At 42.2% G+C, this 15,736-nt stretch overlaps 1 protein-coding gene across 2 annotated transcripts in view; it reads left to right on the top strand.

Moving 5' to 3' along the window:
• Window positions 1-15,736, top strand: part of CCDC158 (coiled-coil domain containing 158) — a 132,160-nt gene that overhangs the window by 61,479 nt on the left and 54,945 nt on the right. For both annotated transcript variants that reach the window (XM_011966211.1, XM_011966210.1), the window contains 4 exons: window positions 1,419-1,901; window positions 6,849-7,038; window positions 11,613-11,765; window positions 13,676-13,788. In XM_011966211.1, the coding sequence (XP_011821601.1) occupies window positions 1,419-1,901; window positions 6,849-7,038; window positions 11,613-11,765; window positions 13,676-13,788 (939 nt within the window). The remainder of the gene's footprint in view (window positions 1-1,418; window positions 1,902-6,848; window positions 7,039-11,612; window positions 11,766-13,675; window positions 13,789-15,736) is intronic.

Here is a 15,736-nt window from a genome sequence, read left to right as displayed (position 1 = left end):
AGGCTGGAGTGCAGTGGCACAATCTCAGCTCACTGCAACCTCTGCCTCCCGGGTTCAAGCAATTCTCCTGCCTCAGCCTCCCAAGTAGCTGGGATTACAGGCATGCACCACCACACCCAGCTAATTTTTGTATTTTTAATAGAGATAGGGTTTCACCATGTTGGCCAGGCTGGTCGTGAACTTCTGACCTCAGGTGATACACCTGCCTTGGCCTCCCAAAGGGCTGGGATTACAGGCATGAGCCACCGTGCTGGGTTTTATATATATATCCACTAATTAAACTAAATGTGTCAAGCTTTATCTCACTTGTACATTTTGAAAAACTAAACTCCTATCCAATTGCCTTTTCACTTTTACCTAAAACTTGGTAACCTAATAATTGCTTATTTCTGCTGCATAGAAGCATCAAATTATTGGGTAGCCTGAGGAGCAACAGGGTTGAAGGTTTCTAACAGATTTTTTTGCTTTATTTTTCTCCCAAAAGAGACTTTCCTCTCTTCCCCTGAGCCTCAGCACTGATTGAGACTGATGAGTGCATTCCATTCCGGTGCACCCACCAATAGCAAAACATGGAAATGCCTTCTTAATAGCAGTGTACTTTCTGTGCTAGGAGTACATGGTTCTAATGCTAGTTACTGCTACAGGGACATAAAAAGCATCCCATAAAAGTGTAAGCTTCTCAGAATGTGAAAGCAAACCAAGGGACCAGTCTTGCCTTAGACCCAGGCAAAGCCATTAACCTACTCTCTGGCTTAACCTGGGCAAGAAGAAAGATGAAAGGACCAACTAGAAGTCAGAATTTTCAGCTTTTCCAAACAAGGATCAGATAATATGAATGTGTGTGTGGATAAAAGCCATTATTCATTTTTTTTCCTCGGAGGTAGAATTAAAGGTAAAGTTGGAGAGAAATTAAAAGTAAAGGGGTAGTTATTGTAAATTCTACCACCCTTCCCCCCATTGCCAGGGTTATCTTAATCTAAATCAGTACAGAAAACATCCACAGAGGAAACTTCCCAAGACCACACTCTAGAACACCATCATGGAGGAGCATTATTATTTAATTAAGCCATCTCCACCCTGGTCTAATTAACGTATGTCAGTCTTACATATGTTACAAGAGCTAGAGTTCTGACAGCAAAATGATTGAGTTAATTTAACTAGACATGGTTGGGTACAGTGGCTCATGCCTGAAATCCCAGCACTTTGGGAGGCCGAAGCAGGAGATCACTTGAGGCTGGGAATTTGAGAAGACCAACCTGGGGAACATAGTGAGACCCCCATCTCTTAAAAAAAAAAAAAAGATCTTACTAAACATTGCCTAATTCATGATTTCATGCTTTTAAGTTAACTTGTATCTCTCGAGGTTGCCTATACCTCTCCTCCCAAATCTATGAAATTCTCTTTTCTTTAACAATCAGATGGCAGCAATTCAAGGAAAGAATGAAAGTCTAGAAAAAGTATCTTCCCTGACTGCTCAGCTTGAATCCACCAAAGAGATGCTGCGCAAAGTAGTAGAAGAGTTGACAGCCAAGAAGATGACTCTGGAGAGCTCAGAGAGGACAATATCAGACCTGACCACTTCTCTCCAGGAAAAAGAGAGAGCCATCGAGGCTACCAATGCAGAGATCACAAAGCTCCGCTCCCGGGTGGACTTGAAATTGCAGGAGCTGCAACACTTGAAAAATGAAGGGGATCACCTCAGAAATGTGCAGACAGAATGCGAGGCCCTCAAACTGCAGATGACAGAGAAGGACAAGGTGATCGAGATTCTGCGACAGCAGATTGAGAACATGACGCAACTGGTGGGCCAGCATGGACGAACTGCTGGAGCTATGCAAGTAGAAAAAGCTCAACTGGAGAAAGAAATTAATGATAGGCGGATGGAACTAAAGGAACTTAAGGTCTGTAGAGTTTTTTTGTGGTTTAACTTCTGAAATATCATTTCTCTTATGACAGGTATGACCTATACTGGAAAGTGGTTCTTGGTATCTGTGGACACCCTGAAACTGTTGGAAGGTGTTTGTTTCTATGTGTATATGTGTGTTTTTGTGAGAAAGGATAAATACTTTTATCAGATTACAGAAGGAGTGGATGACTCGAAAATGGCTCAAAATCATGGGTACAAGAGAAAAAAGATCAGAAAATCTATTAAGTCTTTCCTGATACCACAGTTTGAAGTATTTTCTCCCTCTTCAGACAGACCTAAATTTGAACCCCGTCTCTCACTGCTTAGTTACGGTGAAACACTGGACTGTGTGCTGAATCTTGGCTTCTATATCTGATAAACAAAACCAAACCAAAAAGTAAACAAAACAAAAAACCCCCAACAACCTGTTGGGTTACTGTGAGGCTTAAATCAGAAAATATATATCAAGGAATGAGCCTATTAATAGTTTCTGGCTATTTAATAATTTAAAATTTAAATAACTTAATAATTTAAAATTTAATAAATATTAGTTTCTTTCCCCTGTTTTGGTCTCCTTCTGAACTTTCTCATACTTTATTTGTACCTAGTAAAACCTGGTTCACATTCTATATTGCCATATCTGTGTGTGTGTGTGTGTCTGTGTCTGTGTGAGTGTGTTTACATAGCAGTGTCTCCTTTTCCCTACAAGATTGTAGACTTCTTCAACCAGGGTGCACATCTTATTAGTCTTTGTACCTCCTGCCCCATATTTTTGTGCCTTGCACCCAGAAGGTGCTCGATATTTATCAAAATTTAACACGATTTTATGTTTTTTTTTAAAATTGATTTCATAGGATTTATGTCACCTTTATGTCTGACTTGGTGAGTAGTAGGAGACAAATCACATATACTGTAGATGCCTCAATTTCCTGCTTCTAAAAATAGGGCCAGCAATGGATAATTATCCATCTTATGGAAATACACAAGTTCATTGCATTAGAAAAATAGAATTTTCTATTGCTTAAGTTTTTACTTGATTATATACATTTTTTTTTTTTTGAGATGGAGTCTCACTCTGTCACCCAGGCTGGAGTGCAGTGACGTGATCTCGGCCCACTGCAAGCTCCGCCTCCTGGGTTCATGCCATTCTCCTGCCTCAGCCTCCCGAGTAGCTGGGACTACAAGCATGTGCCACCACGCCCGGCTAATTTTTTTTTTTTTTGGATTTTTAGTAGAGATGGGGTTTCACCATGTTAGCCAGGATGGTCTCGATCTCCTGACCTTGTGATCCACCCGCCTCGGCCTCCCAAAGTGCTGGGATTACAGGCGTGAGCCACCGCGCCCGGCGATTATATACATTTTTAAATGGCCAAACTCACCATGAAAAGGGACATAGAAAGGATTCTCAATGGCCAGTCCTACAATGAAACCCTTAGAATAGGTGTGTTGCAGGGCAGAGCCTATCAGAGGAGAAAGGATGGTTCTACCTTGCTTAGGAAGATCGCTAGTGGATTGCTAGTGTGTTAAGGTTCTAAACAGGAGAATCCCAGTCTTATACTCTAAAATTTAAATCAATTTAATCCTCACAAAACTTTATGAGGGAGGCACTATTATTGTCCCATTTTACAGCTAAGGAAACTGAGACACAGAGAGTTTAACTTGCTGGAGAGCAGCACTACCTTGTGGTTTGAACCTAGGCAGCCTAAGTAGATGTTACTGTGTGCAGTGGTTCTCAGTGAGAACCGGAATCACCCGGAAGACTTTTTAAAGCACAGACTGCTGGCCTGCTCCCAAAGTTTCTGATTCAGTAGGACTAGGATGGGGTTTGAGATTTGGTGTTTCTGAACAAGTTTCCAGATGATGTGGATACTGCTGGTCCTGAGAGCATCCATCAGGATCTGTGTTAGTGCCTCAAAGGAATGTGGAGCTCATGACTCGAGGGTCAGTGAAAGCTTCAGAGAGAGCTGGGAACCTGAAATGGGCAAAAACTAGGCAAAGAGAAGGAAGGACAGCGTTCCAAGCCCGAGGAGAAGCCTAGTCTGTAATTTAGCCTAGAGATGGTGTGGGAGACATTAAAGGTTTAGGGGTAGAAAGGAGGGGGTAACATGAAGAAGGCAGTGTTGGAAGCGGATTAATCTGGCATCAGTATGCAGAAGTGGCTTAGAGAGAGTAAAACTAATTTTCAGTTCCTAAATATGGAGCTGGAGCAGCTTCAGGGAATAATTTCCTAGGTAAGTAGAGTTTCACACGGACACAAAGAACATAAGTTTAAAACTCAAGTCCTAAAGCCACATCCACTTCCTTCTGTGATCTGGTAAGAAAAAAAGGTGGGGGAATTGTAGCCCTAGAAGGTATGGTTTCTCTCCTGGTTTCTGTCACCTCTTCAGAGTGGGTACTGCACACACTGACAGCAGAGAAGCAGAGTGACTTTTATTTCAATAACTGTGGGCCCCAGAGCTAGACCTTTCTTAAAAACAAATAAATAATAAGGCTAAGAAAGGACGAATTCTATCAGCTGGCCTCAAGAGGTGGAACAGGAGCAGCACTCATCCTGTGTGTGTTGTGATGCCTTAGGTTGTCCCAGGGAAATCCCTCCCCATCCCTTACTGCATGAGGCCAGCTGGATTTAGTGTGACAGTTGCCAGGAGTAGCTAGGCAGAGATCAGATAGCCCAGATTAGGGCCCTTACTTCCCAAACCCATCACAGGTGGGTAGTGAGACAAGCCTGGAGCTCCCCGCCAATCCTTTTTGAACAGCCAGAAGCTTGTCATGTGGCTGTATTTCAGATGTATCACTGGTCTCTGCAGTTAAACTGCTGCTATAGCAGTCAAATCGCATCTGTCAGGATACTAAGGCCAGTAGGGGAATAATTTGGAGAAACAATCTGATGACCAAAGAAAGTCAATTTTTTTTTCAAATGTCACTTATTTGGAAGGATCTAGGTCAGTTCTGTCCACCAGAAATACAGTGTAAGTGACATATATAATTTTAAGTTTTCTAGTAGATACATAAAAAGAAATGTGAAAGTTAGCAGGCACTGTGGCAGTCCATATGCAAAGTGATGGCAATCCAGACCTGGAGGTTGGGCAGGATTTGGTCAACAGCTGGGTATGAGGGGTGAGGGACAGGGAAAGACATGGCGACTTTGTGAGTTCAAACTTAGACTGGCAACATGGTAGTGCCTCTAACAGAGAAGAGTCAGAAAGGACTATAGGGGAAAGCCCTCTGAAGAAGGAATAGGAATGTTTGGGTCAGAGTCTGCAGAAGCATGCCATGCTGGGGGTTTCTGACAGTTGGAAATGCCGAATTAGAGTTGTCATATTCACATTTCCTACTCTATTCAAAGGACCAGATACTTTCACCACCACAAACCACCGCAGTCTAAGCTCCCACCTCTCTTGTTTGGTCTTCCAGTTGCCTTCTCACTGGTCTGCATGCTTCTCCCCCTACCCCCACACCAACCACTGTTTTCCTTCATACTAGAGCCAGAGTTGTATTTTTAAATCGTTACACTACATCACTCTCATACTCAAAACTGTCCAATGACTTCTTGACTCACAATGAATGCTCAAGTTCTTGCATTGCCTCTAAGCAACTTGTTCTTTCCCTTGGTCCCTCTCTGACTTCATCTCCTACTCACCCCAGAGCTCTTCCCAGACTGTCCATGTGGCTTGTCCTTATGCTCCTTGAGCATCTGCTTAGATGTTATGTCATCAGAGAGGCCTTTCCTTGCCAACTGTGGCAGGGTCCCCAAGACTGACCCCAGATTTGATGATTCCCTAGGAGGACTCGCCAGACTCAGCATATAATCATACACAAGGCTAGGATTTATTACAGTGAAAGGATACAAAGCAAAATCAGCAAAATGAAAAGGCACATGGGGCAAAATCCAGATAAGGCCAGGCTGAGCTTCCAAGAGCCCTCTACTAGTAGAGTTATGCAGGACATGCTTACTTCCCACTCCACTCCCTGCCCCAGTAAGACACTGTGACAACACCTGTCAAGTGTTGCTAACCAGAGAAGCTCATTAAAGCCTCAGTGCCCGGGTTTTTATATTGGAGATTGGTCCCATAGGCCCCTCTACCTGGTAGGTATCCAGATTCCAGGCTCCCAGAAGGAAAACAGGGGTTCAGCATAAACCACATTGTTTGCACAAACAGTTTAGGCACACTGAGCCACTCTTATTAGGGTGGTGGGAACCCTCCCAAAATCCAAGTTCCCAGATAACAGTCAAGGGCCAACCTCGTAAGCCGGCCTTTCTAAGGAGTGCCCCCAAACTTGCTGTGTGAACTCTTTCTGCACACCAGCTTACCTCGAGTAGCAACCCCTCCCTTGCATTCATTCTGTACCCCTCACCAGCTTTTATTATTATTCTTGCCACTCCTCTTACCTGACATATTAAATATCTGTTTTTCTTCTCTTCTTACTAGAGGAGGCCATGAAGACAAAGCCATTGTTTTGTTTATTGCTATCCAGGGCCAGGACTAGGGTAAGGTAAGTCAGGTGCCCAGGTTGGAGGCCCTCACCTGGCTGCCTCACTTGCATTACCTTGGTCATAGCCCTGCTTCTATATCTCTTGCATGTAAAATAGTTCCTGCCACAAAGAAGGTTCTTAATATGTATTTTTTTGAATGAATAGATAGAATAGGAATAATGAAGGGTTGTTTCAAGCAATACTAGGAATTGACATCTAAGGTTAAAAGAAAGTGAAATATTTTTCCCACTTTCTATTGATGCTTTATAATAAAATACAAATTTAGTGTCCTGAGAAGTAATGAAAAGATAATAAATATAGATGGAATACAGATAGAGGGCAGAAAAGGATATTAAGTAGGAGACTGTTGTCAGATTTTAGGACTGTGTTAGCAGATATCAATTATAACTATACATGTACATATTTTTTACTTCTATATCTATCATTTGTATTTATCCATATATTTAGATTTTAAAAGATAAAAAAGATGCAAAGATCCGGGAGCTTGAGGCCAGAGTGAGTGACTTGGAGCTGGAAAAGGTGAAGCTGGTGAATGCAGGCTCTGAGCGACTCCGTGCAGTGAAGGACATCAAACAAGAGAGAGATCAATTATTAAATGAGGTGAAAACAAGTAGGAATGAATTAAACAGTCTTTCAGGTATGTTGCTTCAGTGCAAATCCTACTAAAAAATAAGAGTCTTATCAGTGAAGCCAATGTAGACCCTAGCACAATTGCAAAAGAAGGGTGTCTCACTCACATGACAAACATAAATTGTTATGCTGCCCCCATGAAGTTATTCATAGCATGAAATCTCATAGTTCTCATGAAGAGCTTCCACATCTTACACTTACTGACCTTAACTTTAGTCAGCCCTCAGTATACTGGAAATTCCGTACTGAATTTCCAAGAGAAGTGTAAGGTATCCAGAGTCCAGGCTTCCGAAAGGAAAACAGATGTTCACATAAATCACATTGTTTGCACAGTTTTGTGTTTATGAAAGTGGAAACCTTGAGTCCTTTGAGTCAGATAGCTTGATTAGAGGTTTACTAAGTGACATGTGAAAATAGACATGTGAATTTATTGAAAGGAAAAATCCATGGCCTTACGTTAAACTGTGAAACACTCCAGTTTGTGATTGGTATGTGTATTAGTCCCTTTTTGCATTGCTGTAAAGAACTACCTCAGACTGGGTAATTTATTTCATTTTTTTTTTTTGAGACAGAGTCTCGCTCTGTCGTCCAGGCTGGAGTGCAGTGGTGTGATCTCAGCTCACTGCAAGCTCCGCCTCCCAGGTTCATGCCATTCTCCTGCCTCAGCGTCCTGAGTAACTGAGATAACAGGTGCCCACCACCACCCCTGGCTAATTTTTTGTATTTTTAATAGAGATGGGGTTTCACCATGTTAACCAGGATGGTCTCCATCTTCTGACCTCGTGATCCACCTGCCTCGGCCTCCCAAAGTGCTGGGATTACAGGCATGAGCCACTGCACTCAGCCCAGACTGGGTATTTATAAAGAAATGAGGTTTAATTGACTCACAGTTCTGCAGGCTGTACAGGAAGCATGGTTTGGAGGCCTCAGGAAACTTAAAATCATGGAAGATGACGGAGAAGCAAGCACATATTCACATGGCAGCAGGAGAGAGAGAGAGAGAGAGCACACAAAGGGGGAGGTGCTACACACTTTGAAACAACCAGATCACATGAGAACTCACTCACTGTCACAAGAACAGCAAGGGGGTAATCTGCCCCCATGAGCCAGTCACTTTCCACAAGGCCCCTCCTCCAACACTGGGAATTACAGCAGGACATGAGATTTCAGTTGGGACACCGAGCCAAACCATATCATTCTGCCCCTGGGCCCTCCCAAATCTCATGTCCTTCTTACATTTCAAAACACAATCACGCCTTCCCAATAGTCCCCCAAAGTCTTCACTCATTCCAGCATTAACTCAAAAGTCCAAGTCCAAAGTCTCATCTGAGACAAGGCAAATCCCTTCTACCTATGAGCCTGTAAAATAAAAAACAAGTTAGTTACTTCCAAGATATATTGAGGGTACCAGTATTGGGTAGATGTTCCTGTTCCGAAAGAGATAAATTGGCCAAAGCAAAGGGGCTACAGGGCCCATGCAAGTCCAAAACCCTACAGGGCAGTCATTAAATTTCTAAGCTTTAAAATAATCTCCTTTGACTCCATGTCTCACATTCAGGGCATGCTCATGTAAGGGGTGGGCTTCCAAAGCCTTGGGCAGCTCTGCCTCTGTGACTCTACAGGGTACAGCCCCCGTGGCTGCTTTCATGGTCTGGCACTGAGTGCCTGTGACTTTTCCAGGCACACAGTGCAGAGCTGTCAGTGGATCTATGGATCTACCATTCTGGGGTGTGGAGGACAGTGGCCCACTTCTCATGGCTCCACTGGGCAGTGCTCCAGTGCAGGCTTTGTGTGGGGGTCCCAACCCCACATTTCCCCTCTGCACTTCCCTAGTAGGGGTTCTCCATGAGGGCTCTGCTCCTGCAGCAGACTTCTGCCTGGACATCCAGGCATTTACATATATCCTCTGAAATCTAGATGGAGGCTCCCAAGCCTCAACTCTTGCCCTCTGTACACCCACAGCCCCAACACCACATGGAAGCTGCCAAGGCTTGGGGCTTGCACTCTCTGAAACAACAGCCCGAGCTGGGCCTTGGCCCCTGTTAACCACAGTTGGAATTGGAGCAGCTGAAATGCCGGGCACCATGTCCCAAGACTGCATGGAGCAGCAGGGCTCTGGATCTGGCCCACAAAATGATTTTTTCCCTTCTAGGCCTCCAGGCAAGTGATGGGAGTGGCTTCTGAGAAGGTCTCTGAAATGACCTGGAGGCATTTTCCCCATTGTCTTGGCTGTGAACATTTGGCTCCTCTTATGCAAATTTCTGCAGCCTTGAATTTCTCCCCAGAAAATGGATTTTTCTTTTCAACTGCATGGTTGGGCTGCAAATTTTCCAAACTTTTTTGCTCTACTTCCCTTTTAAATATAAGTTCTAGCTTCAGGTTATTTCTTTTTTAATGCAAATGAGCATAGGCTTTTAGGAGCAGCCAGGCCACATCTTGAACACTTTGCTGCTTAGAAATTTCTTCTGCTAGATACCCTAAATCACCTCTCTCAAGTTCAAAGTTCCATAGATTCCTAGAGCAGGGGCACAGTGCTGCCAATCTCTTTGCTAAAGCATAGCAAGAATGATCTTTACTTCAGTTCCCAATAAGTTCCTCATCTCCATCTGAGACTTCTTCAGCCTGGACTTCATTGTTCATATCACTGTCAGCATTTTGGTCACAACAATTTAACAAGTTTCTAGGAAGTTCCAAACTTTCCCACATCTTCCTGTCTTCTTCTGATCTCTCCAAATTGTTACAACCTGTATCTGTTACCCAGTTCCAAAGCTACTTTCACATTTTCAGGTATCTGTAGAGCAGTATCCTACTTCTCTGGTACCAATTTTCTGTATTAGTTCATTTTTTGCATTGCTGTAAAGAACTACCTGAGAATGAGTAATTTGTGAAGAAAAAAGGGTTTAATTGACTCTCAGTTCTGCAGGCTGCACAGGAAGCATGGCTGGTAGGTCTCAGAAAACATAATCATGGTGGAAGGTGAAGGGGAAGCAAGCACATCTTCACATGGTAGCAGTAGAAAGAGAGAGAGAGCGAAGAGGGAGGTGCTACACACTTTCAAACAACCAGATCTCATGAGAACTCACACACTATCACAAGAACAGCAAGGGGGAAATCCTTCCCCATGATCCAATCACCTCCCACAAGGCCCCTCCTCCAACACTGGGAATTGCAATAGGACATGAGATTTGGGTCAGAACACAGAGCCAAACCATATTAGTATGGTATGAAGTATCATGTACTTCATAAAGTCAGAAGTTACTGAGCATTTACTATGTGCAAGACACTGTGATAAAACTTGGAAACCCCACAATGAAGCTCACAGTCTAGTGGGGAGATAAACCTAGATAAACCAGTGTGTGAGGCACAATGAAAGTTATTGAATACAAAGATAGCACAGAGGATACAGAATTTACCTCCTGTAGGGAGTGACGTCTGTACTGGGCTTGAAAGAGGAAAAGGAATTCGGCAGGTGAAAAAGAAGTGCAGGGGACATTCCAGGCAGAGAGAACATTATGGACAAATGCATGAAGCCATGAAATATCAAAATGTGACCTCAGAAGTATTACCTGGAGCAAAAGTACAAATGAATGAGGGCTAAGAAATAAGGCAGAATAGATAGGTAGAGCTGGGTAATGTGGAGCCCACAAAGGATATTAAATAGGAGATTTTCTGTCAGATTTTAGATGGACTGTGTTAGTAAGTAAATTAGAGAAAAGAAAGGCAGACCAAGCAGTTAAGGAGGATTTTTGCAGTAGTCCCAGATAAATAGAATGAGGACTTGAACTAAGGCAGCGGCAGTGAGAATGGAAGGAAAGAATTAAGAATATTTTTGGAGGTTAAATCGACAGGACTTAGTTGTTGCAGGGATTAAGTGTAGGTTTCAGGATTTCAGTCTGTGGTATTGGAAAATCAGTCTCAGCAACTGAGAGAGGGAACCAAAAGGAAAGGCAGGCTTGAGGGCTGGAGGATGAGATGTAGTCACTGTGAGGCAGTTGGTTTCAGGTAGCACGAGGACATCTACATGGAGATGTCTGGACAAAGGGAACTGGAGATTTGATCCTTTTACATATAAATCTAATCATAGAAGTAGATACATATAAATAAATGTGTGTGTGTGTGTGCATCTGTGTATTCTAGTATATCAAATGATGAGTTTGTGCCAGGTGTTTTCATAGATACTGGAGATAAGTCAGATAAGACAGATGGCAGCCTCAGGTTATTTATAGTGTCATGGAGATTCATCTACCAGCAGATGGTGGTTAAGTCTACTCTAGTGGACATGGTCATCCAAGAAGAAGGTTTAAGATGAAATAACTGCAAACTAATTACAATGTTTGGGAAAAAACAATGAGTAGTAAGTGGGTAAAGAGGAATAGGATCCACCCAAGCAGATTAAAAAGAAAGAGTCATATCCCTGGAAATGTGTATGTACATCTCATTTCTGTAACAAAGGAAGATGTAATTAAATGAGTTATCTTCCATTTCTAAAATTCTGTGATCATTAATTACAGATAAAATGTACTTAATTAACAATGGGATAGAAAAAAGTAACCATCTGTTATTGATTATCACATTGTATAGAGGAGTATGAAGTCTTAAAAAGGAATTTCCGAAACAAAAGTGAAGAAATGGAAATGACTACAAATAAGCTGAAAATGCAGTTAAAATCTGCACAGTCTGAACTAGAACAGACAAGAAATACATTAAAATCAATGGAAGGATCTGATGGTCATGGTATGCTCTGTTAGATGTAAAATTTTTTCTTCTGTTTTTAATTTAATGGTCTAAATTCGTTAAAACACAAACCCAAATACATTACCTACCACCTCTTCACAGTGCTAAATGATATGAGAAATATACAATAGTAGGTATTGATGATGGATGTTATGTAGCAGTAGTTAATTGTTTTTAGGGAAATTGCCATGGAGTTAATTTAATCCCTAAGCTATCTGAATCTTTCCTTTCCTGTGGCTATTTCAGTAATTTCTAACAGATCTCAGTATCCATTAATGTCAAGTAATTATTTTTAAGGATATAAATACAAGTTACCAGTAATTTCCATTCAACCCTTTATTTTTCAACATGTACATTATATAAACTGTAGGTCTGTGGCTAGTTGGCAGTTCTTGATTCCTTCACTGTGATAAAAATGAGAAGGAATCCTGGAAATTGAATTGTTAGGTGAGGGGACTCTTCTCACCACCTATACTTATTCCCCTTTTACCTTGCTGCCCATACTAATGCAGAGAGATAAAAAGGTTATCTTCCAGTTCATGTTATTCATATAATTGTTGACATGACCATATTAGCTGACCATAGGAATTAATATTTATCTAATTAAAGTGTACATTTTTCCGTTTCTCAATATTTTTTAATATCAGAAGATTTATTTTTGTGCTCGCTTTGGCAGCACTTATACTAAAATTAGAACAATATAAAGAAGATTACCATAGTCTCTGTGCAAGGACGACCACAAATTCTTGATGTGTTTCATATTTTGTGTGGTTTGGCCCTTTACTGGTTAACACAGATAAACTCATTGGGTTTGGAGAAGTCGCTCGAGAGGTCTTTTGGGGTCTGCTGCCCCTACTCCCCAGACAGCAACCCTGCCTTACTGTCGGACATCTTCACAACCACCCCAGGGACATTACAATTATTAAGTTACCTAGAGAACCCTTGTATTCTCATTCAAATTCTTGTTTTTATTTTTTAAATCAACTTTAAATAAAAAAAAACATTTGTTTGAGAAAATTACCTTTCAAGGCCAACCATGATCCACTTAATCAGCCCATAATTCTTCAAAGTGGTGAGCAAATGATGTCAGACTTTTAACCTATTAATAAATCAATATACAGTCCCTGTTTTGACAGCTTAGATAGAAGAACTATATCTTGTTAATGAGAAGTCAGACCTTTCATTCTGATGGCTTGTTTATAATGAATGGTATATTTTCATTTTTCTTTTTAACCTCTAAGTTATAGCCAGACTGGACTCTAAGCTGTGGCATTTTCAGTCCTTTTTCCTCAGCTGACTATAAGAAAAAAAAAAAATCAGATATGCTTATGCTGGCAGTTTGGCTACTGAGATGGTAGTGAGTTCCAAGCACATGACAACAATCATGAGAATAAAAATTGGAGGGTTTGTGATATCACGGACCCTTTAAAAAGATACACTAGATGTCTCATGCAGTATTTTAAGTATGAGTTTCTGGAAAAATCATTTTAGTAATAAAACAATATATGTTATTCTTTATGTGACACCCCCCATATCTACACACACACATGTATTATATATTATAAATTTCCCTACATGTGTAAGTATGAGTTTAGTCAATGTTATTGTTATTACTGGAAAGGTGGCAACGTATCATGGTCAATGAAATTAATCCCAGTGGCAAAAACCCTGTAAAACATGCTTATATGTATGTTTCCCAGCTAAAAATCTCTAGTAGTAGTTAAAAGTTATTATATTCCAATATTATGAAAACCGAAGACATTTGTCCATGATCTTTTCCTTGAAATTGCCCAGATAACTTGGAGGATCTTACTTGTCACCTTCTCATAAAGTTTAACCATCAAATTACCATAGTCTCTCAAACTTAAGAACCTAAGGCATAGTTTGCCTCTTTTTTTTTTTTTTTCCAGCTATGAAAGTGGCAATGGGGATGCAAAAGCAAATCACAGCCAAAAGAGGTCAGATAGATGCCCTTCAGAGCAAGATACAGTTTTTGGAAGAGGCAATGACAAATGCAAATAAGGTAGGTCGCTGTCCTCAGAATGGGGAAACCAACATGTTCACTCACGGACAGACCACAAGGCAGAATAAGATGAAGCAGAGATGCAAAGTGCAAGGGGAAGAGGAACGCTTATTTCTAGGTGACAGAACAAGGGAAAAGTTCCTAGAAAAGCATTTGAGCAGAATAATGAAAGACAGCTACTATTTTAAACATGGGGGGGCGCGCCCAAGATGGCTGAATAGGAACAGCTCCAGCCTCCAGCTCCCAGCGTGAGCGACACAGAAGATGGGTGATTTCTGCATTTTCAACTGAGGTACTGGGTTCATCTCACTGGGGCATGTCGGACAGTTGGTGCTGGTCCGCGGGTGCAGCCTGACCAGCAAGAGCTGAAGCAGGGCGAGGCATCACCTCACCTGGGAAGCACAAGGGGGAAAGGAATTCCTTTTCCTAGCAAAAGGAAAGTGAGAGACACAACACCTGGAAAATGGAGTAACTCCCACCCTAATACTGCACTTTACCAAGGGTCTTAGCAAATGGCACACAAGGAGATTATATCCCACACCTGGCCCGGAGGGTCCCACGCACACGGAGACTCCCTCATTGCTAGCACAACAGTCTGAAATCTAACTGCAAGGCAGCAGCGAGGCTGGGGGAGGGGTGCCCGCCATTGCTGAGGCTTAAGTAGGTAAACAAAGCCTCTGGGAAGCTCGAATTGGGTGGAGCCCACCACAGCTCAAGGAGGCCTGCCTGCCTCTGTACACTCCTCCTCTGGGGACAGGGCATAGCTAAACAAAAAGTAGCAGAAACCTCAGCAGAGGTAAACGTCCCTGCCTGACAGCTTTGAAGAGGGCAGTGGATCTCCCAGCACGGAGGTTGAGATCTGAGAACAGACAGACTGCCTGCTCAAGTGGGTCCCTGACCCCTGAGTAGCCTAACTGGGAGACATCCCCCACTAGGTGCAGACCGACACCTCACACCTCACACAACTGGGTACATCCCTGAGATGAAGCTTCCAGAGCAAGAATCAGACAGCAACACTCGCTGTTCAGCAATATTCTATCTTCTGCAGCCTCTGCTGCTGATACCCAGGCAAACAGGGTCTGGAGTAAACCTCAAGCAAACTCCAACAGACCTGCAGCTGAGGGTCCTGACTGTTAGAAGGAAACCTAACAAACAGAAAGGACAAACACACCAAAACCCATCAGTACGTCAGCATCATCAAAGACAAAAGGCAGATAAAACCACAAAGATGGGGGAAAAGCAGTGCAGAAAAGCTGAAAATTCAAAAAATCAGAGCGCATCTCTCCCTCCAAAGGAATGCAGCTTATCGCCAGCAATGGAACAAAGCTGGACCGAGAATGACTTTGACGAGTTGAGAGAAGAAAGCTTCAGTCGATCAAACTTCTCAGAGCTAAAGGAGGACGTATGTAACCAGTGCAAAGAAACTAAAAACCTTGAAAAAAGATTTGACGAATGGCTAAGTAGAATAACCAATGTAGAGAAGTCCTTAAAAAAACTGATAGAGATGAAAACCATAACACGGGAACTATGTGACAAATGCACAAGCTTCAGTAACTGACTTGATCAACTGGAAGAAAGAGTATCAGAGATTGAAGATCAAATGAATGAAATGAAGCGAGAAGAGAAACGTAGAGAAAAAAGAGAAAAAAAATGAACAAAGCCTCCAAGAAATATGGGATTATGTGAAAAGACCAAATCTACATCTGATTGGTGTGCCTGAAAGTGACGGGGAAAATGGAACCAAGTTGGAAAACACTCTGAAGGATATCACCCAGGAGAACTTCCCCAACCTAGTAAGGCAGGTCAACATTCAAATTCAGGAAATACAGAGAATGCCACAAAGATACTCCTCGAGAAGAGCAACTCCAAGACACATAACTGTCAGATTCACCAAAGTTGAAATGAAGGAAAAAATGTTAAGGGCAGCCAGAGAGAAAGGTCGGGTTAC

The sequence above is a fragment of the Mandrillus leucophaeus genome, unplaced genomic scaffold, assembly GCF_000951045.1.
Source record: "Mandrillus leucophaeus isolate KB7577 unplaced genomic scaffold, Mleu.le_1.0 Scaffold75, whole genome shotgun sequence".
Classification (NCBI taxonomy): domain Eukaryota; kingdom Metazoa; phylum Chordata; class Mammalia; order Primates; family Cercopithecidae; genus Mandrillus; species Mandrillus leucophaeus.
Note: the sequence above shows the minus strand (reverse complement) of the source record. Positions and strands in the feature narration are given on the sequence as shown.